Raw genomic sequence first — 16,424 nt, forward strand, 5'->3', positions numbered from 1 at the left:
CCGTGGACATAAATTCTAGCCTGAACAATTCTCAGCTGCGCCTCAATTATTTCATCTGTAGAAAGGGGATAATAATAATATCTACTTTACAGGGTTGACATGGGATTAAATGAATACATATAACATGCTTAGTACCTGACACATGAAATGCATTTAATAAATATCAGGTATTATTTTTATCTAGAGAAATTACATGTGTCTATGATGTCTAAGCTGTACCTGAGCCTTACTAAATAACAAATTGCAGTGTTGGAACATGGCCATGTGTTCTGAAAAAATTTCCACAGATAATTTTGATCCCCAGTCCTGGGGATCATGATAAGAGAATAATGGAGAAAGACGGTACTAACAAAGCATAGAGAAAGGAGTAACTAATTCTTAAAAGATGGGAAGAGGAGGGAATGTGGTATAGTTACAGAGGGCTTCATTTTCATGATAAAATGACTTCTGACCCAGGCCTTGAAATTTTCCCATAATGAGGATGGAGGTAGAGTGTCTCATGAAGGAAATACAAAACATGTCCAGGGATCTGAACTAACATGGAGGACACAGGATGGTACATAAGGCTAGAAACAAAAGAAGGTATCAGATTATAAAGGGCCTTAAGTGTCAAACTAAAAAGTCTGGTTTTTCACACAGAATTAGGACCCTTGAGACTGGAAACTGCAATACTGGACTCTCTGAACAGTTCCAAGCTGGTCTGGGGGGGAAGAACTTTGATTAATTGAGGACACATTGACATGACATTTGCATCTCAGTGGGTTACTTGTGTAGTTCAAACCCTCATTGCTAAAACTACATCAGCTTGAGCTAAAATTTAAATCAGACTAAAGAAGAGATCTATGAGGACACAGTAGAATCAAATGTAAAAAGCCCACATCAGTTTGTGGGTCACTCTGGAGACTGTAATCTGTCCAAATAAGGAGGTAAGTTTCATGATTTAAAAGATTCTAAAGTATAAGAGACCCTGGAATCATTAAGGTTTCTCTAGAGCCCTTCAGAGTGGGAACAAAATGAAACTACACATTTTAGTACAATTTCAAAGGTCAGTGTCTCAGCACCAGCTTTAACATACACCCATATCCTACAGTGGTACTAATTTTATAGGACTCCACCCAACTAATTTCATATAGAAAGTGGACCACTTAACATCTGAGAAAATCCTATAACACTGTGATTTCTCATAGCATATGCTATGGTGACCCAAATACCTGGCATGAGTCTATCCTGAGTCCTGGCCAGGTGGTAACTCCGCCGCCTTACAGGTATCTCATTATACAGAAAGCCAGGGTTTTATTTTTTATTATTTTTTTTTTAATAATGATTTTTTATTATATTACGTTAGTCACCATACAGTACATCCCCGGTTTTCGATGTAAGGCTCGATGATTCATTAGTTGTGTATAACACCCAGTGCACCATGCAATATGTGCCCTCCTTACTACCCATCACCGGTCTATCCCATTCCCCCACCCTTTTGGCTAAGATCAAGTGTAGTATCTGTTCTTATCAGAAAGCCAGGGTTTTAAAGAGCTCTGTGTAACTTGTACTAGTATGCACTCAATAAACTTTGACAACTATCGAGTGAGTAGCTTAACTGGGTCTCAAATTTTGACACAGTTTCTGTAAAATGAATACAAAATTAATCTTGATAAGGTTCCAAGAAGAAACTAAATCAACAGCAAAAAGAACTAGATTTACCTATGGTCAAACTTTCTTCCTTCATTGTGTTGAAGAAAAATAAATTTAATTAGACACATATAAATAGTAAATTAGTGGAGCTGAGATCTTGGGGTAGCATAATCCAAACAAACAACTATGATCCTTGGCTTCCCAAGAGTTCAAATGAGGTATTTGGGAGCTTACCACTTCAAAACAAGTAGCAAGCTTTAGCAAAACTTTTGCGTAATTATGAAGTCGTCTGATTGGCAAGAAAAACAGAGTATTCAGTATTTCCATCAACTGGGTGTTTTCATCATTTACTTCTGATAAATCTTGCAACAACTCTTGGTTTTTATTTAGGAAATCACTGGAAATAGAGGAAAAAAAGAAATTTAGTTAATCTTTTTGGTACTGAAAAGTGCATGATATTGAATAGATATATTTCACTAGACACTACTTTTTTCAGAATGCATTTTTAGGTGCTATGAAAGTAGAATATAAATACAATGAAATAAGACAGATATAATTAAAAGAATTTCCCTGCCTATAAAATAGGATTTTTGCATATAAAAGGCAGCATATGGTAGCATTAGTAATTCTATAATAGAGATGGTTAATCACAAATTGTGCCTTGAGTTCTAGGAGATGAATCATGCCTCTCACAGTTTCAGGGAATACTTGGAGATCAGCTGACACCATTACCTGTTAATTTCCAAGCCAAAAGTCACAGCAATAAATGGCAAGACTAATTGCTCTATCAGTTGTACTAAACAAATAATGGAGAAAAACACAGCTCTTCGCTCCAACACAACTGGCATGTAATATTAAAATACTTCTAATTTCTTCTTTTTTTCCTTCAATTAATAAAAATTTATTACAAGAGAGTAATGAAAAGCTGTAGGTACCACTACTACAATTAACAGGAAACAGTGGAGCTAATTCTATGTGAAGATTTCAATGCTGAGATCTTCACAAGCATTTTAAACTGAAACCAACATTTAGTTTTTACATTCACAGTTTTAAGTTCATTATTAAAATTTTACTGCAAATTTTAATGGTGATCAATAACACACTGAGACTATGATCAAACCAAAATACTTAAAATTTGTGAAAGAAGAAAAAAAGAAAAGATGTGAAAGAAGTAAGAGTTGGTGGGACAGAATAATCATTATCCGACCCTTAATAAGCAATAATTATGTGCCAGGTACTACCCTGAGTGTTTTATAAGCATTATATTACAATTCTTACCTACAAGGCTTCAAATTAGACAACGTCACACAAGACTATAAGCAAAAATTAATCATTTTATAATCCCTTAGAGAACTGTAGAATAAAGAAATGTTTAACTCAGAAATTATGAAATATTATCTTGGAATGGAAAATACGTAATAATTTCCAGGAACCCAAAAGTTCAATAGCACAAATTGAATTGTCTTATAATGCAATTAAGAGATCTGAGAGAGAGTGCCCTGGGAACATGACCCAGATTTTTATTTATATTTGGCTTGTGTAGATGTTCCTACTTCCTCCTACATGTTCTGCTGCTGAGATCAGCTAAGGACACTCATTTAACCCCACAGAAGTGTTCTGCTTTAACCTGCTCCTAAGAGACTGAAATAACACATGCTGAACACATACCCACTAGGACCACATTTCTTCTGGATGCCCAGTACTAGACCAGAAATGTTCTAACTCTTTTAAGTCCTATTACTTTTCAGGATTCACTCAGGTCCTTGCCTATGGACTTTTCCAAAAAGACCCTTGTATGGTCTCAGGAAACCTGAAGGAGGTTCAGCTTATCTTCCCTGGGAGTTTTAATCTAATAGTGGCAATACTGCTCTTCCCTTACATGGCTAGGTTTGTACTTGTTACTCAAAAATTAATATGTCAGTGGTGCCTGAGTGACTCAGTCAGTTAAGCATCTGTCTCTGGCTCAGGTCATGATCTCAGGGTCCTGGGACTGAGCCCAGCATTGGGCCCCCTGCTCAGCGGGGAGTCTACTTCTCCCTCTCCTGCTCCCCCTGCTTCTGTGCTGTCTCTCTGTGTCAAATAAATAAATTCTTAAAAAAGAATTTTAAAAAATTAATACATTAAAGGTAGAACCCAAGTGTACATCCACAGATGAATAAACAAAATGTAGTGTGTGTGTTTATGTACGTATGTGTGTGTATGTATGTGTATATATATATATACATATATTGAAATATCATTCAGCCATGCAATTTTGGTATATGCTACGACATGGACAGACCTTGAAAACATTACACTTAGGGAAATAAACCAGACACAGAAAGACAAATATTATATGATTTCACTTATGTGAGGTACCTAGAATAGGCAAATTCATAAAGACAGGAAGTAGAATAGAGATTACCAGGAGCTCAGGATGGTGGAAAGAAGAAGAAATTATTGATTAATGGGTACAGATAGAGTTTTTGTTGGGGATGATTTTTAAAAGTTTTGTGTACATATAGTGGTAACGGTTTATACAACATGAATATTCGTGGTGCCACAGAATTATACACTTAGGAGTGTTTAAAAATAACATTATGGTATGTATATGTTAGCACAATAATTTTTTAAAAACAACATGATGATCAAACCACCAGGCTAGCATGAGTTGAGCAGCTAAATGATAAACCAGCAGAGTGATGAGAGTTTGAGTATCAACAGCCAAGACCGACTAACTGCCATGTGGGCTCACCAGCTGTGCTCTAGAGGTTCTCTTTTTAAATAAATACTACAAAATAATTTAAAATACTGACTTTATAAATAGAAGTTGTAATAAGATGTTATTATTGCCTTTTAAATATGTAAAAACCCCAGGATTCATGAACCACAGCTTGGGAAATGCTGCCCAAATCCAGACTTAATATTTGTTTCCATAACTTAAAGTCACCCACTGTTCATTACTTGCTTCCCACCTGCCTAGGTTCTAGCAAGAGGCTTTCACTTAAGTCATCTGTTTGAGCTGCTCTAACAAGGAATCAGGTCAATTCCTGAGTCCTGTGAACTCAACTCTGAAAAACTAGAGGAAGGCTGATGACGACGACAACGACACCAACAACAAAAAGCTAAATAAGGCGTCAGGGTCACCAACTAGAAGATGCCCAGAAATCTCCCTATTTTTAAATTGCCACAAATCCCCCGCTATTTTTGCATCCTCCTATAATAAACCTGCTTTTCTTCAAGCATTACTATTTGGAAAAATAACCATTCTTTTTTTCCCTTCATTTAATTATTGGTTTGGCTGCAATCATTTTCTCCTTTTTTTTTTTTTAAAGATTTTATTTCTTCATTTGACAGAGATAGAGACAGCCAGCGAGAGATGGAACACAAGCAGGGGAAGTGGGAGAGGAAGAAGCAGTCTTCCAGTGGAGGAGCCTGATGTGGGGCTCAATCCCAGGACTCCGGGATCACGCCCTGAGCCGAAGGCAGACGCTTAATGACTAAGCCACCCAGGCGCCCCTAAATAAGCTTTTTTTAGTCAATATAATACATAGATGTATAATAAATGTAAAATCAGTAATTACAACAAATATAAACTTGTCAGTTAAAAGCCAGAAACCCTCAGATTGAAAAACCAACAAAGCAGTAAGTCCATCAATTTCCTGTTTACAAGAAATATGCAAAAACATTACAATATAACATAAGCAGGTTAAAAGTAATAGAATAGAAAGTGGTGTCATTATATTAATATAAAACAAAATAGCAAGATCAAAGATTTTAAACTTACTACATAAGGTTAAAATATTCCGCTCTTTAACCTGTCATTTAAAAAAATGAAGGCTACTGGGGCACCTGAGTGGCTCAGTCGGTTAAGCGTCTATCAGCCTTTGGCTCAGGTCATGATCTCAGGGCCCACCTTGGGCTCCCTGCTCAACAGGGAGTCTACTTCTCCCCTCTCCCTTTCCCTCTGCCCCTCCCTCCTACTCATGCCGACTTTCTCTCTCTCTCTAATATTTAAAAAAATAAATAAATAAAGGCTGAACCTCTGTACTTTGGAAATAAAGTACATAACAGGAGTCAAAGAAAAAATCATGATGGAAATTAGAAATATATTTAAAATTGAATGACTATAAAAACAAAAGGTATCAAAAGTCAGCTAAAGCAACACTTGGAGGGAAATTTATAGCCTTGGATGAGTACATTAGAAAAACTGAAAGACTGGAAAATTAATGAACTAAATGCTAAACTCTTCAAGTTGGAAGACATTAACAGGGGAACACAAAGAAATTAGAAGGAAATAGAAGGCAGAAATTAGGGGCGCCTGGGTGGCTTAGTCAGTTAAGCACCTGACTTCAGCTCAGGTCATGCTCTCACGGTCTTGGGATGGAGCCTTAGTTGGGCTCCACATTCAGCAGGGAGTCTGCTTGTCCCTCTGCCCCTCCACTGGCTCATGCTCGTTCTCTCTCTCAAATAAAATCTTTAAAAAAAGGCAGAAATTAATGAAATAGAAAACAGAGAAAAGAAAGGAGTAACTAAAGCTTAATCTTTGAAAATAAAAAAGGGTAAACTGCTGACAAAACTGACCAAGATAAAAAGATAAAAGACTCATAAATAAGAGGAATGAAAAATAGGGGATATAACTACACTTATTATGGAGGTAAAAACATCTTAAGACAATGGCAGCAATACTATGCCAATAAATTTGAAAACCTGGAGGCAATAAATAATTTTCCAGAAAAATACAAATAATTAGAGTCACAAGAAGAAATAAAGACCTGAACAGATCTATTCATTAAAGAAATTAAGTCAATAGTTTAAAAACTCCCCACAGAAATGCCCCCACAAAAGCTATATGTTTTTACAGATATATTCTACAATATCTCAAAGTACAGATATTCCCTATCTCATGAAAACTACTCTAGAAAATAAGAAATTTCCACACTCACTATAATTTCTAGTGCAATTTTCTTACCAAAACTTCAAGTTCAATAAAGAAGGAAAAACCTCACATTCATATAGATGCAAAAAATTTTAAATATTAGCAAACTGAATCCAGTAATGTACTGAAAAACTAATACAGGCAGACAACTGAATTTATCTTGGGAACTCTAGGATGTTTACCATTACAAAAACCAATTGCTCTTCAACTTTCAGGAACAGAAGGGAACCCTTCCTCCCCTCTTTTTTTAATAAGGGAGACTTTTAACCCTACAAATGATATTTACCAAAAACCTAAGGCAATCAACTTTAATGAAGAAATACTAACACTATTCCCCCTGAAGATAAGAATTGAGATAAGGATGTTATTACTCTATTGGGATATAAAATCAAAAGCAAACATGGCAAGACATTAAAATCTATTAAATCTTGGTTGTGGTACATATTTGGTATGTTGAGTGTTAAAATATAACTGAATTTTTTAAACTTGCCTTTGTCTCTAGGTCAACACTCATTAAGAATCTACATAGTTCAGAAAGATTAGCCCCATGTAAGGGGCTTTTATATTTGTTATCCAGAAGCTAAATGCAAAATCTTTGTATTTGTGCAACACTTAGTGCTTTTCTCTATACCATCACATACATTATTTGTTCCCCATAACCAGGGGAAAAAAACACTTCCATTTTCCACATGGAAAAAATTAGGCTCAATTTGGTTAAGAGAGTTGTCCAACATCTCAGGGATAATAAAGAAGGACCCCAAACTTGTGGTTTTTTCAATATCATACTACTTACAATGATAATCAGGGGCTAATAATATCTGTCTTTTGTAAGAGTTAGTGAAAGTCTACATTTTGATTCATTTGGTAAAATGACTAAGCCAAAGCTCTTCCTGGGCACTTAAAAACACAGAACACTATAAAACATGATCTTTGGTTGTTAGAATGATAATTGGAAGGTATGTATTTGCTTACATGGCAGGCTTAGCAAGAAGCTGGAATCCTCCCATAACCAGGAAATTTGTAATAGATGTGCAATACCTTGAGCAAAAAAGAAAACACATGTACATTAGCGTTAAATGAAATTTCTGAAGAACAAGTTTACTTAACAAGCATCTGGAGTAGATACTTCTTGGTCTCACCAATAAGTTTCAGAACTTTGTGATGCCAACATTCATGAACTGACTCGACTGAAAAGAAGGTCAGATTGTGTGATAATCAGGAGGGGAAAACAACATTTTAGTAAAGATGTTAATATTACTGTAAATTTGAAATACAATTAAAATTATGCAGAAGATGCTAGAAGTTGCTTGGTAGATTTTACTTTGATAACTTTTTTTTTTTAAGATTTTATTTATTTGACACAGAGAGAGTACAAGTGAACACACAAAAGCAGGGGGAGCAGCAAGAAGGAGGAGAGTGAGAAGCAGGCTCCCCATGGAGTAGGGAGCCCAATGTGAGGCTCAATCCTAGGACGCTATGATCATTACCTGAGCCAAAGGCAGATGCTTAACCAAATGAGCCACCCAGGCACCCCTTTCCCTTGGTAACTTCATAAACTTGAGAAAATACAATTAAAATTGTTGGATTTTTAATGAAAATTAAGTCTTCAGAAATAAACAATAGAGAAGGGAAGAAAATATGTTAAAAGAGCTCAAGTGAAACTGTTAGAAAATGTTGGTTAAGTTTTGATCTAGTGCTAGAGAATGTCTCGATATATTGCTTTGAGTTGTGTACATTTCTACCATACTCCCAGAATGGCAAAATGGAATCAACTGACTTCGAGAGAAGGCAAATTCAATAGCCCAGGGTACTGTACACTTAAAAAAACTGATGGGGGCACCTGGGTGGGTCAGTCGGTTAAGCAGCTGCCTTTGGTTCAGGTCATGATCTGAGGGTCCTGGGGTTGAGCCCCGCATCAGGCTTCCTGCTCAGCAGGGAATCTACTTCTCCTTCTCCCTCTGTCCCTCCCCTCCCCCCCCCACCCTGGCTTGTGCTCTCTCTCAAATAAATAAATAAAAAATCTTTATTAAAAAAACAAAAAAGGTCCTGATGGTAAATTTGATGCTATCTGTATTTTACCACAATTAACTTTTAAAATTCATAAACATATCAAGATTTTTTATTTGCCTCATCTATATGAATAAATTATGTTAAAAGATAGTCCAAGGTATCAAAATAAAAGCATCTCTAAGTACAAGTCCTGAAGTATCAGAGAACAAGTAAAAAAAAAAATTGTGAGATAAATAAGACAAAAAAGAACTATACTACTAAAAGCTAAAACCTTCAAACAAACAAAATCTAGTTTAAGAAAGTAAATTGGGGGTGCCTGAGTGGCTCAGTCAGTTAAGCATCCACTCTTGATTTTGGCTCAGGTCATGATCTCGTGGTCATGAGACTGAGCCCTGCACTGGACTCCATGCTGAGCATGGAGCCTGCTTAAGATTCTCTCTTCCCAGGTGCCTGGGTGGCTCAGATCATGATCCGAGTCCTGGGATGGAGCCCCGCAGCGGGCTCCCTGCTCGGTGGGAAGCCTGCTTCTCCCTCTCACACTCCCCTTGCTTGTGTTCCCTCTCTCGCTGTCTCTGTCAAATAAATAAAAACTTAAAAAAGAAAAAAAAAAGATTCTCTCTTCCTCTGCCCCTCCCACCCCCTAAAAAAAAAAAAAAAGTAAATTGGTATCAAATTATGTTATTTTTCATGTCTGAAAGAATATGAAAGACTCCAAGTAGGGTATTTCCTCTCAGACAATAGCTTCAAATATATTTAAGTTTGCTTACAATTAAAATCACATGCATCTATCTGCAGATATATGCATAAATCTGAAAGGCAGTACACTAAAATTATTAACAATGGTTATTTCTGGTGATAGGATTATGGGCAACTTTAAATATCTTTTTGACTATTCATATAATTTTCAATAATAAACACCATCACTTATATTAAAAATAACCTAAACAAAACACCAATAGTACAGGAACTTCTTTTCACTGGCTCCCCACTGTGGCTGCATGATCTTAGAGCTCTACACAGGGCCTGGCACTTAGTGGGTATTAGGTCGATATTTGCTAGATGGATGAGGTATTAATAAAGAAAAAACTTTCACTTCAGATCAACAGCATTAATGTTATTTTAACAGTCATCAAAATAAAAAATTATGCCTCACATCAAAATGTCAAAATATAATTAAGAAAAAGTGAGAAATATTTAAATTTTCAAATACACTTAGGATATTTTACTTAAAAAACATTAAAAGAACCTTGGATAACTTATGCTAGATTTTATTATGGAAATATCCTTATTTTGAAGATAGGATTGTCTTTAAACCCTTCATTTACAAAACAATAAAAAACAGACATTGGAACAACTCCATATTTACCATTAGCAGTTGGTCTAAATAATTGGTTTGGTTTAATTACTTATTTCTTCTAATTTTAGTATAATGTACTTAGGTAAGCAAAATTGTTCTCTAAAGAACCATATTTATTACAGTGTATCTTATGTAAATTAAGTATAAATTAAGTACACTATCATCCATTCTGCTAGACTACAGAAATATAATTCACTATTTTAAAACCCTTTTTCCCCTTAAAGAAAACTAAAATTTTAGCAATGCAGAACTATAGTTGGCTTAAGATTAAAATACTGCTTTGCAATTTCTATTACCTTAAATCACTGTCCCTAATCTAGTCTCTTCTGATTAAGGAGCTGTTCTCCTTGGCAGAATAACCCTGCAGAGATTGAACATGACACGGGACTGGATACTTGCTCTGTATAACTATCCAAGAAGAGACTTGCATGCTTCAGAATGACCAAACTCCTGGCTTCCTTTATCCCATGAAGGAAGCTGCTCAGTGAGGCTCCATGCTGACCAATTAGGTAACACAGCTTGCTGAATCGGCTTGCCACCTCCTGCAACAGCTGGACTGTATTTGCAGTGCCCAAATTTTCTGTAACAAAGTGATGATGATGATGATGATGATGATGACATAACTTGAAGACTCATTACCTGAATACTTTCTTATGATCAAGATTATGAATCCCCCATTTCTAAAAATACTTAACACATTGAGATGTACTATCGACTATGGAACTCAAGTCATCACAATATTGAAGAAAGAAACTTCAGAGATCATTGAATCCAGTCATTTGAGAAACTTGTTAAAAATACAGGCACAGGGATCCTATTGATTCTGACTCAGTAGGCTAGTGTTAAGATCCCAGGATGGATATATTCAGAAGAAAAGCTTTCCATGTAATTCCGAAGACCAGCCAAATTCGAGAACCACTGAGCAAATCCAACTCTCCTCCCATTTTGAAGATAAATAATCTGAAGTCAGAAAAAGGGAAGTGAGTTATCTAATTTCACACAAATGGTAAGTGACAGCCAGGAATTAAACTCACTTTTGTAGTTATATTTTAGTTAACATTTTCAACTTTTTGTACTGACTTTTGCTCCATTGCCCCTTGGACAAGCCCAACACTTCAGTGAAGAGAGCCATCCCAAAATCAGACTGACCAGGTTGCTCTGAACTTTACAGAGGGTACCAGGAGATTATTTGCTTTTTCCCAGTCCAAAGTTCCTAATTTCCAGGACTTCTCTCTAAGCAGTGAGGCTATGAGCAGACAAGGCAAGAACAACATAGAAGTCACGAATCAGGACAGGGAAAAGGACAATTTCACTTTTCTTTCAAAGAAATCCAGGAAGCTTCCAGCTTGGACTGCTGCTTTTCCCCTGCCAATCTCCTGTGGTGTCAGGCCCACCCACTGGGAGAGAATTTACAGAACATGCACTCTCCAACATTTAAAAAGGCAAAACATTAAAAACTAAAATAAACAAGCTGCGGTGCCTGACTGGCTCAGTCGGAAGAGCATGTGACTCTTGATCTCCAAGTCATGAGTTTGAGCCCCAGGTTGGGTGTAGAGATTACTAAAAAAATAAACTTAAAAAAATGAACAAGATAAAAATAAACAACAAAAAAAATTGCTCTGAATTCTAGGTCCTCACAGGGGGCCACAGAGTGCAGGAAAGAGAAAGAGAGAGAAAACGTCCTCTCCATTTTCTATGCACAGGGCCAAACCTACAAAAATTTTTGAAATGGCAAAATCTGATTAGGTAGTATAACATATCTTAGGACTAGTGGGGCCAGAAGTGTTGTTCTGAAGTCTAGCTCCTGGGATCAACTTTCCCAAAGCTGTTTCTGCTTTTCTACCATGAATATTCTAAAAGCTCCACTTCCTAGTTCCAAAAGGAAAAAGAGCTCTGGGAGTGGTAGAGTACTCAGGGGCAGCTGGGCTCCTGCCAAAGTGGAAACATTTTGTAAGTTGTTGAGGACCAGTGTACAAAAATAAGAGAATGGAATGAAAGGAATAAACCCATACATAACTCAAGTTTTTTTTTATTTGTGACACAGGAGAACAGATAAAATAAGAGTCCTGAACTGAGGGGGTTCGAGGGAGGTCCTACTTACCTAAACTGAGCAGAGGCCTGAGAATCTGAGATTTGATGTCACTTAGTTTTGAATAGAACCGTCTTTCTGTAGTAGCCAACTCATGGAGACTGGCAATATATCCCATAACATTTTTGTCCACCAAAGCTAGATAGCTATCTTTTCCTGCTGTCACTCTGCTTATATATCCGAGCTGAAACAGAGGAAAATAAAAAGATTAAAGATAAAATATAATTTACTAGTGGTAATGTGGGTGCTAAAGCTGGCTCCTATCAGCTGGCAGGAGCCAAATGGAATTTTACATTCAAGAATTTTGCAAGTTAGTTATTAAACCACTAGTAGCTCGAAATTAGCAATAGTAAAACTACCCAAAAAAAATGGCAAACACTACAGAGCTTTTTTGTTTCATTTCGTCTTTTTTTTAGAGCTGGTTTACCAGTACAACATTGTTATATACGTATATCTGGACTTATATATTACCATATATACCTATGCTTTTATTTATTGCCACAATATCTTTCATTTCTATTACATTTATTTAGAACCACAGACACCCTAAATATAGAAAGAGCCAAATGATAGACATACATGTCTCAGGATCCTCTTTTTTATGAAATAGGATAAATGATAGCAGAGAGGATCTCTACGCTGTGTACTGGAATATCAAGGGTCTATGAGTTATCTTGTCTCTTAAAAGTAGAGCACAAAGGGATTTTCTTTAAAAGGGACTTTTTGTCATTTATCCATTACGCCACTGAACAAAAATAATCCGTGTATACACAGATCCCTATAAACCCAGTAACCAAGCTGCAGACCAAGCAGACTAATATCCATGGTAACTAATGATACATACTAAAGCCTCATTCCTTTCATCAGCCTATTTCATCATTTATCTGGACTGTGGAATCTTTCATGGGGAATGTGGAGCAAGGACCAAAAACTACAAAGAGTCGATGAGTACGTCTCGAATAACAGCATATATATAGGTAAGGAGCCAAATCTTGGCCAGTGTGGCCTTTAGCAAAAAGATTTTGTCCCTAAACATTCATAGCTTATGCATTTAGCCAGAAAAACAAACACAAAAGATAAAAAACAAAACAAAACAAAAACAATCCATATGATATACTATCCAGTAAGAATAAGAAATCCAGAACGTACTAGGTTAATTCCCTTACAACATACCACTCTGAGGATGTGAGTTACTTTAATGAGAAAAAAGAAAACCAGGAACAGGCCAGTGGTTTAAGTCCACGAAAAAGAGATAAGAAGTAGGAAAGAAAAGAAATTCAAATTAACAAATGAAAAAGAAGGGAGTAAACATCACTAAATAAAAATGACAACTTAACAAAGGAGGGAAGGAATGGGAAATAGAACACTGCTGGTGGCCTGTCAGGTCTGCCATGAGCCCCCCTTGGGTCTCTGTCATTTTTACTTCTCATTTTAATAGTAAATGACGTCTGGGTGGCTCAGATAGTAAAGCATCTACCTTTGGCTCAGGTCACGATCTCAGGGTCCTGGGATCAAGCCCTACATGGGGCTCCCTGCTTCTCCCTCTCCCTCTGCCCCTCCCTACCGCTTGCATGTGCACTCTCTCTCAAATAAATAAAATCTTTAGCAAACAAACAAAACAAAAAAACCTCATCTACTCCATTTCCATTCTAATTCACCTCTGAGGAGTCCATGAATGCAGTTAGGAAACTTCATTGTGAAATGTACTTTTTAATATTCCTACGTAAGTGTGTTTATTCAACAAGTATTTATAAAGTACTTGCTATGAGGATACAGCAGTAAATGAGAGCGCCTAAAATCTCTACTCTTAGGAGTCTTATAGTTGAGGACAGAAAATAGATCAAAAAACGTAAATTATATAGTGTATTAGATGATGACATGCACTGTGGAGAGAAATAAGTCAGGAAAAGGAGATAAGGAGTAAAGGGGGATGGGAAGGGTTTGCAGTTTTAAATACAGTAGACAGAGATACTTAATAATAGGCATACATACAAATAATAACAAAAACAAAAGACTGCTCATGTGTTACAGAAGGCCTTAGGATCCAATTCCTGTTCACCTTACTACAGGAGAGAAGTACTGGAGTCTTAGTACCACTGTGATTCTCTGGAAGGTTGTCACCTTCTGCAGGGTCCTGCCGGCCACTGTAATATAACCCAGGCTGGAAGTCTTCTGTATCCACTAAAAACAGGGAATAATCCTGGCCTGCGGCTACACTCCAGACTCCATTTTCACTGTTCACCTGTAATGACAGCAAGATACTCTCTGTCCAAGATGAAAGGAAGAATTAAATAGAAATTCAAACCCACCAGAACCAAAATGTTAGGAATGGTGCAAAGTCACTCATATCTCAAGAGGGCAAAACTCACCCACTAACGTGCCCGATCAACTGCAGCACAGATGCAGAGATAAGAAGGAATCAGGTGTTTAGCTTTTAAATTTAGAACTGGATTGTTTTTATAAAAATCTGAAAAACTGGGATTTAAAAAAGAAAAACCATAGATCTAATTTTTTAATAGTTATTTTTGGAAGTCTCTACAGGACTTAGCCTATACTACAATCAGGAGGCACAGAAACTTCTAGAGCCCTATTCTGATAGCTAGGACACACCTTTGTCCATTCACATTCGACTGTGTGCACAAAAATCAAGATAGAAAGAAAAAGTTTAAAAGGCAAAATTCCATTCTAACCAACTAAACTCTTGGGTGCTTAAATTCAGTTCTCCCACTTGGAACTCACTACCTCTCTGATGTGACTTCACTGTACCAACTCCCAGGTTGTTGAAACAGGCAGGACCCCTTAGAAGCCCATCTACAGGGATCCCCCAGACCAGTGGTTCTCAACAAGCAGTCTTTGCAGCAGCAGCAGCAGCAGCAATCACCTACAACATGTTAGAAATATAAACTCTCAGGCCACATAGCTACTGGAGGTAAAGCAATCTGGTCTGACAAGCTCTCCAGGTGATGCTGATGTGTGCAAAAGTTTAAGAAGCACTGCCTTAAACCGATGATTTTCAATCCCTAGGGTTCCATAGAGTGATTCAGGATGCACCATGGAAAGGCAAGTGTCAGGGCTCTGCCCCACCCCCCTCTATCCTTCAATAAAAGTAGTTCCATGTTTATTCGTTTTGTGTATGGGATTACACATAAGATTTCATTGGAAGAAAGTGTTCTGCTTTGAAAACTACTGCCCCAACTTCCAGCCCCAGCTTTGGCTGTGACTTCTATACTGATAAGAAAAAACCCTCTTATCTGTTAGATTCTTTGTGTCTAGACAGGCTCCAAATCCTAGGTGATTAAATGATTGTGTGTGTGTGTGTGTGTGTGTGTGTGTGCACGCATCTCCACTACTTTATAGCTATCCCTTTCTGGCATGACATTATCTTCTCAAATTCAGGTTATCCAAATAAGTGGCTTCCTGTTAATTTTGTAAAGAATGGATTAAAATTTTCCCAGGAGACAAAAGTCGTCTTCTTGTCTCTAATCAAAACTAATTCAGATCTCATTCTACCTTGACTTTTAATTCACAGATTAATTAAAATGACATCAGAATGTTTTTCTCATCCTCCCCCCTAAATAAAAAAAAAAAAATCCTGATGCTGTAATTTTTATATGTCTAGTTAATGAGTAATGAAACTAAAATCTTATTCTCTCTTATCTGACTGTACAGTTACATAAAAACTTGATTTCCAGGGTCTCCATTCTATGCTACAGAACTTTCCTTGGTAAGAATAAATGTACACTCTTCTTCACTGAAGTAAAAAACAAGGAACAAGGATTTATCATATTTTGTTATATAGTATCAGTAACTGAACAGCTTACTACTGAAATGCTCTGTACTGAAAACATTTAAGATTGGAATTAGAAAGTAATAACTGTTGCCTAATGTTTATTTAAGTCTTTCCCTCTCAGTGAAATGAAGTTCACTGGAAGGAAAGGCAGAATGTACAAGTCTTATGAAGCAATGGATTACAGTGCACTCTGAAAACATGAATTACCGCAATATGTATTATCTGGAGTTTATATGTGAATCATGTTCCTGAACTTGAGGTAACTACACTTTTTTAGTCTCTGTTGCTCTCAGTGGAGGGAGCATGTCTTGGGCTGGGTTGATAGTAGAATCAAACTACAAATGGATGTTATGGTGACTAACATAATATAAAAAAAATCTTTTATTATTTTAAAAAAAAAAGAACTACAAATGGATGAGCTCCATATTCCATTCTGTTAGGCTATCGCCACGTGTACTCCCCGCCCTCTACCTCCAAAAAAACAAATCTTGTATAAGGCGTCAATACTATTGATGAGAATTTAATATTTCCACAGGGTTTTGGAGCAGGAAAAAAGACTGATGAACAGTCCTCTAGAAACACATCAAAGGGACTAGAAGCCACCAATCTCTGAATAGTGTTATATAAA

The 16,424-nt window shown here is 36.7% G+C and overlaps 1 protein-coding gene across 29 annotated transcripts in view; it reads right to left on the bottom strand.

Moving 5' to 3' along the window:
• The window catches only part of ALS2 (alsin Rho guanine nucleotide exchange factor ALS2), a 78,731-nt gene that overhangs the window by 33,093 nt on the left and 29,214 nt on the right, over nt 1–16,424 (bottom strand). For 25 of the 29 annotated variants that reach the window (XM_057304014.1, XM_044381276.3, XM_057304028.1 and 22 more), the window contains 5 exons: nt 14,066–14,248; nt 12,019–12,190; nt 10,317–10,497; nt 7,523–7,588; nt 1,867–2,029 (listed from right to left, as the gene is read on the bottom strand). In XM_057304014.1, the coding sequence (XP_057159997.1) occupies nt 1,867–2,029; nt 7,523–7,588; nt 10,317–10,497; nt 12,019–12,190; nt 14,066–14,248 (765 nt within the window). The other 4 variants (XM_057304040.1, XM_057304046.1, XM_057304036.1 and 1 more) reach the window with 2 other exon arrangements.

This window comes from Ursus arctos, unplaced genomic scaffold, assembly GCF_023065955.2.
Source record: "Ursus arctos isolate Adak ecotype North America unplaced genomic scaffold, UrsArc2.0 scaffold_1, whole genome shotgun sequence".
In the NCBI taxonomy this organism is placed as follows: Eukaryota; Metazoa; Chordata; class Mammalia; order Carnivora; family Ursidae; genus Ursus; species Ursus arctos.